The sequence below is a fragment of the Tribolium madens genome, unplaced genomic scaffold, assembly GCF_015345945.1.
Source record: "Tribolium madens isolate multiple individuals breed KSU strain unplaced genomic scaffold, Tmad_KSU_1.1 Scaffold_97;HRSCAF=244;Tcas5.2_LG3a, whole genome shotgun sequence".
Taxonomy (NCBI): domain Eukaryota; kingdom Metazoa; phylum Arthropoda; class Insecta; order Coleoptera; family Tenebrionidae; genus Tribolium; species Tribolium madens.
The window spans coordinates 1,163,477-1,179,195 of NW_025401069.1; the positions used below are offsets into that span (position 1 = coordinate 1,163,477).

Genomic DNA, 15,719 nt, shown 5'->3' on the forward strand with positions numbered 1-15,719 from the left:
AAAATTTCTGCACAAGTATTAAAATCAGCCTGTATTTGTTGTTTGTACCAACTTATAATTCATAACTTACTATCATATTAACACACTTCTAGAAACTTAAATTTATCAAATTTTGTGTTTTATCACAGTTTCACAAAGCGTATTGTTAAAGTTCAAAATGCATCAAACTTCTCATTTTTATGGAATTCCCCCATATCGGTCCCACATACCCCGCCTATGTTTTCACAGCCCACTTCACTTCCTTTCCGAACCGAGATCACCGAGCAGAAAGCGCTCCGTCGTCGACAGGCAAGTTCGTAGGCGGCCAAGTCGAAAAATCATTTTTCTGTCAAACAGTGCGCGATTATTTCTTTCGGAAATTCTAACCGAAAATCGAATAAATCTCCCTATTGTTATGTGCTGGCAATCAAACATTTAAACAATTAATAGCGCTTCTAACGACCTTGAAAGTTCTCTCACGCGAAGTGCTACAGATCAGTGATTAGAAGACGACGAAAAAATGGAATTCAAATTTGCGGTAAATGACGTTTTCAAACAACCGATCGTCAAAATCAGCAATAATTTACTGCCCCCGGGATTCACCGGAGATCGCAGAGCCTTTTGGTAAGTATCGCAATTAATATTTAATTCAAAATGTATTGAGGCGAATTTTGTACCATGGGAGGAGAAATTCTTTATTATTATGTCAGGGTTAGCGAGATGTGTGTTTGTATGGTGGGGTAGGTTAGTATCGTGCTGAATTTTAACTATTGCACAAATATGAATTAATTTAACTAATTAGAAAGCCCTAGTTGCATATTATTTTTCATACTTTTTCCTGCAGTAGATGGGATTTTTTAAGCCTAAAAGTAACTAAAAATAAAAACTAAAAATTAAAATGGATTTAATTTTCCTCTATCTGTCTAAATGCACTGACAATAAATCTAGGATTAATCTGATAATTCCGACTTTAATGCAAATTGCAATTCTTATCGTAACTCTGCATGAATAATGACATTCCGGTTAGGAAATTAAATTTATATCCTTGTTGCTGTATCAGGTTATTTAGAAGAAGGATTTATTATTTTCCATTAATAATAAAATAAAACGCTTTTCTGTGTATTAATATAGTCATTTAAGAATTCAGGGCTGTTAAGAAGACCATAGTGACGAAGGAAGGCTCTCCCGCGGTCGTTGTACGTACCTACAGGGTGTCTCAAGTTTTAGGGCCGGCGCAAAAATAAATATTTCTAATTGATAAAAAAAAATTGTTAGTGCAAACGATAGACGATTATACAGGGTTATTTATAATTATGAAGCAATATTTGAACCTCAAAAATGACCCATAAAATGATGTTAATTTTTATAAAAACCCGTGTCCTATCTCTACTGTTAAGAATTTGCTAGCCCTTGGAATTTGGGTATGGAAATTTGTTTTTTTGTAATAACTTTGGAACCATTTGACCAAATATTATAAAATTTAGAATAGTTACTTGTGAGAACATATCTTTTAAACTAATAATCACAAGATCTACTCAATTTCCGGTTATAGCAGTTGCAGGTCACATTTTCTGTGTTTTTCCCTTTTTTTGGCCTCTTAACACTAATTTTTTATTGCTTAAATCGATAAAGTAACCAGTTTTGAATAAAAAACGCATAACCTTTTATACCACTAAAATCGTCCGTTTTAAAGATATTTTAATTTAAAGTGAGTACTGCACAATGCTGAAAATGAAAAATATGAATTTTGAATGAGTGGTATCTATGGCAACCAATGACCATGGTCACCTAAATCGCTGCGAGACATCTGTTAACTTTGACGATAAATTTTTGTGAATTTTTTATGAATGAAATGTCACGAGATCCATTTGGATTTATTCTAAGTTATATTTGGAGTCTGAGGTAAACTCTTTTATTAAATATTTTTGATTAATCGTCTAATAATTGTCCAATCTCAAGTTGACAGATGCCTGACGCATGTACAACCTTTTGAACTCGTATTCAGCAGCGCCTCTGTAGTTTGGACGCTGAACTATAGAGCAAAATGTGCCTTTTTGAAATGGTAAAAATAATGTTAATTGAGTATTTAGTACAGGGAGATAAGTGCTACTGGCATCTTATTAGAGATTAAACAAAGAAAATATAAGTTTATTTTTTTAAAGTGATTTATTAAAGATATTGAATCAAATTAGTTAACATAGGTGGTTTCATACTTATATGGATTATATTAAAACAATTATGTTCGAGAAGGAAGCATAAACAGTCTGAGTTGTTGAGTTCTTGTCACAAAAGGGTGTCGGCCGGAACAAATCTTCATATTTTTCCCATCAATGTCAACATTTTCATCAACAAAATTCACAAATTGTTAGTAAAACTTCCTTTATTTGTACACACAGCCACACATCTGTACACAATAACTGAATAAAAATCTAAAAATCATAACTACACATAAGCACTTTAAACGATGTCACCGTCAAAATTTAATTTTTTCTATCAGAGATGTCACAGCCAACCGCTAAAATTTTAAAATTTTGATGCGAGCGCCTCTGGTGTTTGGACGCTAAATTAAATAGATAGACTGAATTCACCAATCTAAGAAACCATAGCATGATATCACTCATTCAAAATTCATACTTTTTGCTTTCAGCGTTGTGCAGTTCTCACTTTAAATTAAAGTATCTTTAAAACGGTCCATTTTAGGGGTAGGTATTAAGGGTTATGCGTTTTTTATTCAAAATTGATTACTATATTGTTTTGAAGAATAAAAAATTAATGTTACGAGACCAAAAAAATGAAATAACACAGAAAATGTGACCTGCAACTGCTGGAATCGGAAATTGAGTAGATGTATCCGGTTTTCGTGAATACCAGTTCAAAAAGTATGTTCTCGCAAGTAACTATTCCAAATTTTATAATATTTGGTCAAATGGTTCCGAAATTATTAAAAAAAAAAACAAATTCCAAGGGCTGTAAAATTCTTATCAGTAGAGATAGGACACCAGTTATTATTTAAATTAACATCATTTTATGGGTCATTTTTGAGGTTCAAATATTGCTTCATATTTATGAATAACCCTGTATAGACTTCAATTGGATGCTTTAATCTTGTTTAAAATTTTTAGCGTATGTCAGTGAGACCCTAAAAACCAAATTTGAAAAAAAAAATTAACTGGAATCTATTCTAAATGACAAAATTCCTTGTTTTTATCTGGTGGTAACTGAGAAAATTGGATAATGTGAAAGTTGATAAATTTCAATAGTAAAAATTGGGAATACTGATAATTTATGGCCAAGATTGAGATGATGTGCTGCTAATGCATTGACAATAAAGCGGAGGCCTTACAATAGAGCCCGGGTACATCATAAATGTCATTGCAGACCTTTTTTGTCAAGAAATTCTGGCTTGATCACCAATTAATTAGTGCGAACCCCCACATAAATTATTCCAAGTTTCAGATTTTCAAAACCTGTCAACTTTCATTTTTCTATTTTCACAAAAAAAACCAAAGAATTTTATTATGTAGAAAATATCCCAGTTAATTAAATTTTGTTTTCTCCAAATTTGATTTTTAAGGTCCCACTGCCATACGCTAAAAATTTTATACAATATCAAAACATCAAGTTGAAGTTCATTTAATCCTCTATCGTTTACACTATCAATCACCTAAAAATATGTATTTATTTTTGCGCCGGTCCTAAAACTTGGAACACCCTGTACAACATTTTCCGTCGTATTAAATTATCATATTCAAAAAAAAAATTCAAATTTTGAAAATTGGTATAGGAGACTAGATGTTGATTTAAAACAATTTTTCTTAATAACATTTTATCGTATTTGCCACACAAAAGGTACCTTACTTTTCAAAAAATAGAGTAGAAAATTTCCAGGGGATACATGATTTTTCCAAATTTAGAAATTAGTTTTTAACCAAGCAGGGCTGAACCCCAAAAAATGAAAATTTAAATCGAGAATATCTTTCACTTTCTTTCACATCCGGGGATGCCATAGAAAAATCGCATACACATTTTTTATAGCACTAATTTTTATTAATCATCATTTTCTTAAGACAATGGTTAAAAAAAAACGTTTGGTTCTATAGTTTGTATTCACCTTGTATAGTTGAAAAAATTATGTAAATCTGAGGTGAGAAAAATAATTTCTGTGATCGATTTTCATAATCAGAGGATTTCGTTTGATGATAAATATTAATTTGGGTGTCAGAGGTATTTATTCCAGTTGAAATACAAGTCATCCAAAATTTAACTAGCAGTTTACGTGATACGCAAATATTTGCAATTTTAATTTCGTCGATGTGTATTACTGTCAAATTAGCTATTTCAACGTGCAATAAACTTGAAATATCGTTACAATTTTCTTGTTTGCTGACTGACGATTACCGTTATACTGTGTACGAAAAACATTCTTTGAGGCTTACCTAATTTATAAATTTGAGGAACACGGAATATTAACAATTATTATCATCGTGTCTGACGCAGTGTGAGTCAGCGATCGCTTGTTTTACTTGATACATTTTTCTCAACAAGTAGTTAATTATTTTTGAAATTTTAGCAAAGCTTTTATTTCTGGACGAACGTGTCACTAAACAAACTACAAATTTATTTAAGATTATTTTATTATTCATCGCTCATTTTTATTATAATAGAATTGCCTTTGAAATTTGTTGTGGTTTAGCAATTTCAGTCACGAACTGTGTTAAAAATTGCTGTTAAAGTGTCAAACACCAAAGTGGTGTCATTATCTTTTGATAACCTTTTTCATGGAATAAATCATGTTTTTTGGTTGTCTACAAATTATTCAACCTTGAACAAACAAATAAAAACCTGTTTTGTACAAATTTTGATTTTGAATCATCTAGTATAAATAATGAAACGTTATCATCTACTTTCTGAAGTTTTATTGCTTGAATACATTTCAAGAATGTTGTTAAAATTTAAAATAAATGGCATTTTAATTTAAAATAATGTCGTCTTAACGGTAGATACACGCAAACCTGACATAATCAATGAACTATTTTTCTTACGTTTGTACCTGCTGTCACTGGAAATATTTTGATAACCTAACCTGAATATTGCATAAAAGTGCATTTTTTAAATAATATTTTACATGTTACATGCAAACATGACATGAAAAAATATAGATTTCTTGAGAAAATTGTTAAGGAAACTATTTTGCAAAGATATTATTAAATTCTATTAGTACAACTTCTGAAATTATAGGTTAAAGTTAAAGTTGTTGATTTCTGGAAAGAATAAATAAAACTCTATTTGAGATTGCTGTGATTATTTTATTAGAAGGTCAAAGAATATTTTTTATTACATTTAGAACTGCGGAAACATGCAAAAAAATCATGAAACTTTAAAATTTAAAATCGTCAAACATGAACAAATAATTTAATCATTGGAACAATAATAAGTTTAGAAAGTCTCACTTAACCACAATCAGTGATAATTGCTCGATTTATTTTTTGACTTGCTGGTATAATAAATCTTAATTGTGCAGTAGAATTTAATCAGACGTGTATGAGGAAATGTGTTACTTTTTTGTTTGCTATTTCGTTCTAGAATAAGTGTAATTTGGGTTAATCTTTTATTAGCAAATGATCTTTTTACAACCTCGATACTCTATATAATGACCCATTTATGAGATTAAAAATGTTGCAGGGTTTGATTTTGCCCCTTGACCTAATACTGTTTTTGCTTATTTGCTTTATTAATAGCGATCGAAAGTCGTTTAAAATTAATGAAAACACCGAAAATTGATGATTTCAGGGACGTCGTCGGGAAAGTTTCAGAAGTGATAAATGCTATGGGAGAGGCTTCAGCTGCAGCTCAAGGACTCACAAAACCGATAACGACAGCTGAAAGACTGCGAAATTCTGAACATTCGGTCTATTTGCTCATCGATCAGAATGCCGGCAAGTGAGTACTCAATTATTAGGAAATTAGATCCAGAAAAAATAAATTCAAGAATCCTCAAGACTTGAAAAAGCCTCAGGCACTAAACGGTATGGAATTTGAACACACACTTTCGAATGATGAACCCAATTATTAGAATACGTAATGTCTATAATCAACATTTGTGATTTCGTAACCAAAAAAATTTGAGTACTGAAAGTATAAATTAGATTCTGTCGTGTGTTAGTATCGTTGACCAGACATTGAAAAAACCTGCGAATTTCATTGAACGAATCCGAATATTCAAGTGCACAAAGCACATTAAGAATGGGAAAAAAAGTCGTTAAAATGACGTTTGCGGGTATATCCAGAAGTCGATGAACGTTGATAAGTCGGTATAACACGCGAAACCACCCCTGGTAGTTTTAATTAATGTAAATTGGCATTTATTGCGTATTTAAAATTTTTTACTAAAAGATTTTCTTCTTGTCGTAAAACTTCAAAAGGTTCTATTTAAATAAATGTCTCCAGTGAATTGAGTGTTTGTGTCTGTTTGACATGTGTATAATTAAATGTTTCGTCTCCAATTTGTAATTTTTGAAGAGTTTCTTTGATAATTATTAATTACTAATTACAGTTAAGCGTACGAAGAAGAAGCGACCCATATGGTTACACGATGGGTTTTTTGTGTTACTTGAAACACACGTGCAAGCAACGAACGGAACATGCAACAATGCATTACGTTTTCTAATACGAAAACACTGTAATGAAAAAAATAACTGTACATATGTACATGTGATGCGGAACGCAAAATATATTTTGATTATTTTCAAGTACTATTTTCCAATCAATGCAGGTTAATATGACAAAAGCTATTTTTAATCTCTATTGATTATTCAAAATGGACGTAGGAAGGTAATTCAAAAAGTTTGAACAAATAAAACTTTTCGAGATACAATCAGGTAAAACAAAGAGAAAATTGTTTCAGGTTTTGTTTGAAATCGAGATTAGTTTTAAATTTTGTAAAGTTTAATTTTCAACTCATTGCAATAAATAAAATCTGGCCCAACACGCAATGAGAGTAATAGTACGTGTATCGTATTTTCACATCTTTATTTCATTAAAAAAACTGTTTTTCTCGAATTATTTATTTGTTCTGAATAAAACAAATCTCCCAACTTATTTATCATATCAAAACACATAATGTCCTTAGATATACTGAATGATATGACAAATGTGACACTTTAGAAGAATCTTTACACAACGAGTAAAAGTAATAAGTATATTCATTTTAACCATCTTAAAATATTGTGGATTTTTCATGTAAGGTAAAAAATGTCACTTGTGTCATTCAGTTTTAAAGTAACTCGTTTTAACACTTCTTCCAGATTATCAGTCCTTCTTGTTGTAACTATTTAATTTTTGGAAACCCATGACAGTAGTTGTCAAACTAATCACCGTTTCATTAATAGTCATAAACTGCAGTTTTTCAGAAACAATTATTATGAATATGATTCTAGTTTATCTATCTTTCTTAATCACTGACTAAGTAAAAACGTTGTAATTTTTTAAAGGGTAAACAAACTAGAGAAGATTATTCAATTTTTCAAAATTTGTAATCGATGTCGAATATGTGTTATTGATTGCATCTTACAGGCGCAGGCCTCGTAAAACTACTTGAAACACCCTGTACATACAGAAACATTTTTTGCTTAATTTTGCTTATTTATTTTTTGAAAAAACTAATTGATGATAAGATACTAAAAAAACTTGACGATTCTCAAGAATAAATTTTTTCCAAATTTTGTTTTTGAGTTGTTAAAATTTTTGATTTTTTCAAACAACAACAGCATTATTGCAACTATCTACATTTTATTAAAATTTCATCGAAAAAATTTTTCATATAAGTTGCCACTCTGAAAAAAGTTTGCAAAACTCAAAAACAAAACAAAATTTATGTATTCTATCAGTGTTACATTTTTTATGTCGCTTGTTATATTTTCGAAATAGGATAAAACATCCCACTTTCGAAAATGTTAATTAAATTGAATATCGTATTCAATCGATGAAATATATTGATATCAATAAAACCCTAAGATTGTTAATGACATATTTCTAAAACTAGTTCAAGGTTTCGCTCTTATACGCACAATTTTTTTAATTACTTAGTGTAATGAGTACATCAATTACGATTGCAGGATTTATGAGATCGATAAGAGACACAATTCCAAAATCAACAGGTTTGAAACTGAACTTGATACAAAATTAATAAGAGCGTTAATATTTGTTTTATGAAGGTCGACAAATTTGGAGTTGACATTTTTTTAACACAAACACATTTAGTAAAACATCAAAAGAGAATATTTATTCCTCTTGTTTGACTTAATTTGACGATTACAAGTGGGTTATTGCCCCTGAGAAAATTCTAGTCTGACTAAATAGACAGAATATTGATTTTGATTCCAGCCTCTGTACGCACCACTCCTATACACATTGTCGCCGACTAAATAATAAATTGGCAAAAATTATGCAAGAATTTCGTGAGTGTGTTTTTAAATTTGTTTGAAACTTTAAAAGGAGTTAGCACCTCATTTATAATTTTGTTTTACATACGCAAACAGAAGCTCATTAATAAACACCAAGTCTTACTCATCTAATGCGGTCTTAATCTAATTGAAATCTCTAAAGAGAAAACGGACTATTCATTTCAAATTCCCTACCTTGCTGTATAAACGTGAGTCATGCATCGATAAATGCAGATGAGCTCACATTTTTCTACAAATTGTTTTCTTAAAAATTGATTTTTCAGTGGCCGTGGTGCTGTAACCGGCATGTTGAAAACCGGCACGAAGGGCCTTTACGTGTTCGACAGAAACGGCCAACATTATCAAGTATCTCCACCATGCGTGTTGGATTTTTACGTCCATGAATCTCGCCAACGCACTGGTCTGGGAAAACGATTATTCGAACACATGCTTCAGGTAAGATATGCGAATGGTAGGTGTATGCTGTTTAAATTTGTATCGGCGTATTATTGACCCTAAGCAACGAGCGAAAGGTCGATCCAAGCTAGAAATTTGTTAGCTAATGATTCCATGACATTGCTCTACGAAGATGCGAAGGCGGCGAAAATGGATAGTGGGTTGAGGTTTTTTCCAAATCGAGTTTACCTTTTAAGAAACGGACAAACTATATTAAAAATGTCTCTAAATGAACTGATTCATGAGTCACTTGAATTATTTAGTTGGAAATGCAAAATCGATGAGAATGAAAATTCTTTCATAAATTCGTTTTTCTACTTTACCTCGGTTTTATTTTTGTTATTAATGAAAAAAAACTTTCAGTGGTAACTTTATTTATCTTCATTGAATTTAATAGAAAACCCATCAAAAAATCATGTAACAATACGGTAAGTGTTGTTTGGTTGGTTACATTTACAGCTCTGATACCGTACATAGTTTACTTCCCGGATTCACAATCCAGCCGCAACGCTATCTACCAGACAGTATGAAATAAAAATAACAAAGTGATCGATCAAAGTGATCGATGTAATCAATTTGCATTATCCGAATGTTTATACATAGTTTCTGGATATACAGGGTGTTTCAGAACTCGCGCCCCAGAGAAAATTTCCTAGTAAGATAACATACCTACCAGGAATATGAAAAAAATGTTTAAAAAATTCTGTCAGAAAATTTTGACCTTTATTTTTTAACATTTGATTTTTTTTATATCTATTTAAAGTTACTAGTGATCTTGTATACAGGGTGCGCCAGAACTCCCGCCCCAGAGAAAAATTTCAAGTAAGATAAGATACTAGGAACATGAAAAAAATGTTTAAAAAATTCTCTCTGTGAAAAAATTTTCACATTTATTTTTTGACATTTGACATTTTTTTAGATCTATTTAATGATACTGATGATCATGTATATGTTTTTTTACAATCATTTAGTAAAGAGACAAAAATTTTGCCAATAAAAGCCTCAAATAACATTGAACAGAGTTACAATTTAGGCTACAGCTTCCTTGTTTCCTCTTTTAATAGCCTATAGAAAAAAAAAATGGAAAATTATTTTTCTAACAGAAATAAATAGAGTCAAAGTGCAAACTTTAAACCCTCATAACTTCGAACTTTTTAAAGATAAAATTTTTTTAACATTTTTTCCATGTTCCTGGTATCTTACATGGCATTTTTCTTTGGAGCGCGGGTTTTGATACACCCTGTAGAGAGTGCAACCTCCATGTTAGCGTAAGAAAATTTGTCAAAAAATGCAATATAAACAAGTATTACCGAGTATAACCTACTAATAAATTCGGTAATACCTTCGACAAAAGAAGTGACCTTTTTAAGTATTAGGATTGTGTTTTTAATATGAAGACATTTTTGTTTTCTGTGGCTGTTTTTGTTAATTTTAATTAATTTCTGTTAAAATAGTTTTCCACGTTTTTTTGTTACAGACTATTAGAAGAGGGAACTAGAAAGCTGCATCCTAAATTGTAACTCTGTTTAAAGTTATTTGTGCCTTTTATTGGCAAAATTTTTGTACCTTTACTAAATAATTATTAAAAAACATATACAAGATCATCAGTAACACCAAGTAGAGATAAAAAAAAATGTCAAATGTAAAAAAAATAGTTGTCAATTGTATAGAATTTTTTTAAACATTTTCTTCATGTTCCTGGTATCTTATCTTACTTGAAATTTTTCTTTTGGGGCGCGAGTTCTGAAACAGCCTGTATTAAATTTTGAATAGCTAGCCTTAGAGATAATATCGGGTCTTTTTTAAAATTCGACGTCGAAGTTGGCTTTGCAAAATTGATTGTGAACGAACTTACCAAGATTATCAAGATTAAATTTATGAAGATGGTTAACTTTGTGCATATTATTAAAATTGTAATTGTAAAAAGTTCTGTTGGTTTGTTTATGTGTTCATGGTGTGTTAACAACGCGGCCAACTGCGACGTCGAATTTTAAAAAAGACCAGTTATTTCTTTACAATTTTTATATAAAGTGGCGAATTTTCTATCTATTTTAGAACCGGAAATTAAATTTTAGACGAAATATCGTGCAACTAGAGAAAAGTACAAAATGCGTTTGTAATTTAAATTAAATTGAAAATGAATTATTGTTATAACGAGACGTGAGTGCGCATAAAAGTTGGTGTATTATTACACTGAGTAATTTGTATTCATTCTCACGTTTATTATTAATTAAATTACTTCTAATTAACACAAATTTCATGTTTATTATGTTACATCAGTGACATTCAGAAAAATACTCGCTGTCTATGTTTAGAAACAAAATTATTTATTTAAAGTATAATCACTACGCAATCAATTTGTGTATCAATAATAAAATATACAATTCTATAACAAATTCCATCAACTTTAAATAGAAGAAACGAACGACAAAGTTACTAATATCAATTACAAATATCTAAAAGTCGATACCCTGATTCGAATCTCATGCAAACGACCTAATAAAGAACCGCAAAATCGGAAATACTTCAACTATCATGCAACCGTAACTCCATCGACATCACTACCAACCTTTTTTTGGCCATCGAACATGAAATATGATTATAAAAGACACATAACGGAACTCTATGTCAAGGTTACTTTTGTTTTCGATAAGATTTCGGACGTGATAAGGGCAGATTGCGTGCACGGTTCAAAATATTCCTAGGAATATACAAAAATGCATATCTTGTCTGTCGTGACCCAGAAACGTTCTTCCCACATATGTGAATTTACAACAAAGGTGAAAATGTTTTTGTTTGATTACAGACGGAAAGTATCGAACCGGTGAAAATGGCCATTGACCGACCCAGTGAAAAATTCCTCGGTTTTCTCAACAAACACTATTCGTTGAATAGTCCCGTCAAGCAGATGAACAATTACGTGGTTTTCGATGGATTTTTTCCAGGTGTTCAAGACAAAAACGGTACCGTGGAGCACAGTCACAGGTGAACTACTTTATTTATTAATTAACTTTTAACAAACTAACAATTTTAGTAACACTCCCGTCGGGAAAAAACAATCAGCTAACGGCTTACAAACAACGACTTATGCGTCGCCTTTGGGGCGGTACGGGGCCCCCAGGCCTCCGTGCAGTATGGGGCAGGTATAACAAGAAATAACTTAATAAATTTCCTCTCTCATTTAATTAATTATTAATTTAGATAATACACAACCAGACTTCGACCATAGCGAAAACGCCAGAACCGACAGGGTAAGTTTAAAACGAAATTTATTTTTATTTATTGCATGCGAAATGTTAGAGTTAGATCGGCTCCCGAGACTAATTACCAAAGTGCGGCCACAAACAGGTGAGTAAGAGGTAAAAAGCGATTTTTTCCTTATTATCCTGTTCCTTAGTCCTAATATGTCACAAAGTACTCCTAATATGTATTATCAAAAGTATGACGGCTTGGCTTCAAATTCTGAACAAGTGAAATATTACCAGCATCAGCAACAAAGTAATAATGCATGGCAGAATTTCGCAAATACGGGATATGATTCTCGGTATAATCAAGACTGGACACAAAATGTAACACAAAATCAATATCCTCAACATTTACAACAAAACTATCAAATTCCACCACAAAGTGTACAAGAATCATCACAGAGTGTATCACAAATGTTGCCACCTGGCGGCCAGAATGTTGCCCAACCTGTATCACAAAATGTAGTACAATCACAATATGTACAACAATCTTTGCCACAACATGTACAACAATCTTTGTCACAACATGTACAATCTATGCAACAACCTATGCCCCAATATGAACAACTTATGCAACAGCCAATGCCACAACATGTACAACAACCTGTGTCACAACATGTACAACAACCTATGTCACAACATGTACAACAACCCATGTCACAACATCTACAACAACCTATGTCACAACATGTACAACAACCTATTCAGCAGCCTATGCCACAATATTTAACTCCAACTATAAAACAAAGTGTGTCGCAGACTGTGCATGACGTGACGCAACCTGTATCACAAATCATTCCACAGCCTATGTCACAAATTACATCGCAACCTGTAACGGCGTCTATGTCACAACCTGTAGTGCAACAGATACCACAAACTTCACAACCTGTAATGCAACCTATGACACAACAACCATCACAACCGGTATTCCAGACTCCATCACAACCTGTAATTCAACCTATGTCACAAGATACATCACAAATTGTCTCATCACAATCTACATCGCAACCTATGCCACAACCTTCAGTGTTGCCATCCCAATCTTCGCAAAGTCAACCTAGTCAAAACCAACAACAAACTCAAAATCCGACATACGTGTATCAAAATATGGAGCAAACTCAACCTAATGTTACTTACAATAATGTCAATAATGTACAAAATAGTCCCCAAATTCGGCCCCAAGCGAATATCTACACCTTGCCTTCATCGGAATATCAGATGCAATATTCAGCTCCAGATATGCAATCTCAACAAAATGCGGGTTCGAATATGAATAATGCTACACCACCACAACAAAATCTTAGTAAAACACAAATAAAACCAGCCGAAAATGAAGCACAAAGTCAACAAACAGTTCATTATCAAAATCAACAAGTCGAGAATTTTAATAGAAATGAAACAAATGATCATTCGGCGTTGGGTAATGACGGAAAAGGGTAAACAATAACCAAATTTGTTATTTTTATACTGATGTTTGGTATTAGTGATATGGGAAATGCTCCTAGTGACGAATTTGGTTTACGATACGGATATCCGCCACAAGTGAATGAACCGTGAGAAAAAAATGAGAATTACGAAACATTTTCTATTTTTTCTTCTTATTATTAGATTGAGACAAGCTTCGATGATTAGTATGAAGGGTCGTTAATTAATTCCCAAATTCCCCGTCCTAGAATTCCTAACAAAATTTCAAGTCGCACGTATTGTTTGACAAAGGTAAGAAATTCAAGTATTGTCTCACTCACCCCCTATTTACTATAATTTTGCTTTTTACTAATGATTTATCGTTTATTTGTGTTTTATTATTTTCGCAATTTTTTATTGATTTGGTTTGTTTTGTTTCTCTCCCACAGGGCACAAATAGCCTCACAGTAAAATAAGTTTCTAGAAAAATGTATGCAATATTCCAGTGAAACCCAGGTAATGGAAGAAAAAGTCAACTCTTCGCCAAAATTAGAACGTCCTCGATCTCTTTCTATACAGCCAAGTGAAGAACAGACCGAAGATAATCAAAATGAAAATGATGTAGAAAGTGAGGTACTCGAAAAAGAAATCGAAGAGGAAATTATCGAAAATTTGACGATCGAAAATGTCGTTGATGGAAAAACCGAAAAAATCGCAACGCCAGAAACTAAAACACCTGGGAAGAGAACTCCGAGTCACTTAACAGAACAGGGATTTTTCGATTTGAAATTTTATCATAATAAATTGTGGTAATTTTATTCGGCTTTGAGCAGTTTTTTAACGTGTACCTTGCTTTTTATATAATCTGTACTTAACATTTGTATATATTTTATTTATTTATTTCAATAGCACACAATTACGTGTTGTTATACGCATGTTTTTAATTAATTTTTAGATTGTTAGTTATCCCAACACATTCCATTTTTTGTTTATATGAAGAATAGTTTTTTGCACTTGTTGGGTAACATGTCTCAAGCTAATAGCTTTAAAATGTAGCAAAAATACGCACTCGAAAGGCAGCTAAGTGGTACCTGGAGGAGAAAGGTGCAGGAAAAGTAAAACACTAGGTTTAAGTTTTTTATGTACAACCAAAGATTTTACAACTTCGTATCATTTATTTACAGCCTCGCTTACCGAAATATATTTATTGAAAATTTTTTGATTCCCTGAAATTCGGGCCTTATTTCTACAGTAAATCAGTAATTCAGTGTAAAAAAAGTCTTAATAAAGTGATAAATAGTAAACATGTTTATTATTTTCACACATGGTAGTCACCCCCATCTATTTTATCGTCTGATAAAAATGACATTAAATAATTAGCGGAGTCTTTATCAAGCCAGATAAGGCTGACTGTCCATGAGACAATTAACCCAAAGACAATTCCGCCTATAACATCAAGAATGTAGTGCCTATTCATCAAAATCCTGCTCAAACAAATAGCCGTGACCCATGCAAGTAAAGGGGGTACGCAAAATATGGGCAATGGCCACAAATTGATGAAAAAGTAGGCAACAAAAACGGCACGACTGGCGTGTCCTGAAGGGAAACTAAATACATCAGGGCCTATCTGGCCCAAGGCGTCATCAGTGTTGGCTATAGGCCTCCGCCGGCGAAAATAAGCTTTTGCCACAGCTATGAGAATTATGTCAATTAAAAGGCCTATCAACATGTTTACTTGTAACTGAATTAGAGACGGATTATTAAACAACCAAGTAAATGCGATCCAAAATGCAAACCAAGGGATTCCATGGCACGTTATCTGGAATTAAACAATACTTAACCTTCTTTGTATGATTTTTTACGTACTTCCAACGCTTTGTAATGGATACGAAGTGACCTCAAGGGCAAAAATTGATTAGCCCACAAGACGAACCGTTTGGTTATTTCTGCATCCAGATTTAGGATTTTTTTCATTGCTGGGGGCACTTGACGTTTACCAGACTACAAAAATATTGTCACTAGTTATGATATTGTTGTTTTAATGCGATTTTACCTCAGACATGGTGCTTATTACTAAAAAAGTAAATAAGCAAGTGCGGATCTTCTTATCTATTTATAAATGACTAATAATAAACACAAATTCATCGCGGCGAAAATGACAATCAGCTGATGAAAATGTCAAGCAGGTACCAAC

At 32.2% G+C, this 15,719-nt stretch overlaps 2 protein-coding genes across 2 annotated transcripts; one reads left to right on the forward strand and one right to left on the reverse strand.

The window, feature by feature from the left end:
- The first annotated feature begins 256 nt into the window (after positions 1-256).
- On the forward strand, positions 257-14,176 carry LOC123015015 (transcription factor SPT20 homolog). The gene is made up of 11 exons (XM_044414427.1): positions 257-603; positions 5,770-5,919; positions 8,705-8,876; positions 11,683-11,861; positions 11,911-12,019; positions 12,078-12,127; positions 12,177-12,224; positions 12,274-13,557; positions 13,606-13,674; positions 13,730-13,837; positions 13,975-14,176. Exons 1-10 carry the CDS (start codon positions 500-502, stop codon positions 13,767-13,769), a joined length of 2,205 nt encoding a protein of 734 aa, XP_044270362.1. The 5' UTR covers positions 257-499; the 3' UTR covers positions 13,770-13,837; positions 13,975-14,176.
- A 473-nt stretch (positions 14,177-14,649) lies between these two features.
- On the reverse strand, positions 14,650-15,719 carry LOC123015024 (phospholipid phosphatase 6). The gene is made up of 3 exons (XM_044414437.1): positions 15,579-15,719; positions 15,392-15,526; positions 14,650-15,344 (listed from the first exon to the last, which is right to left on the reverse strand). The coding sequence occupies exons 1-3, from the start codon at positions 15,585-15,587 to the stop codon at positions 14,844-14,846; spliced, it is 645 nt and encodes a 214-aa protein (XP_044270372.1). The 5' UTR covers positions 15,588-15,719; the 3' UTR covers positions 14,650-14,843.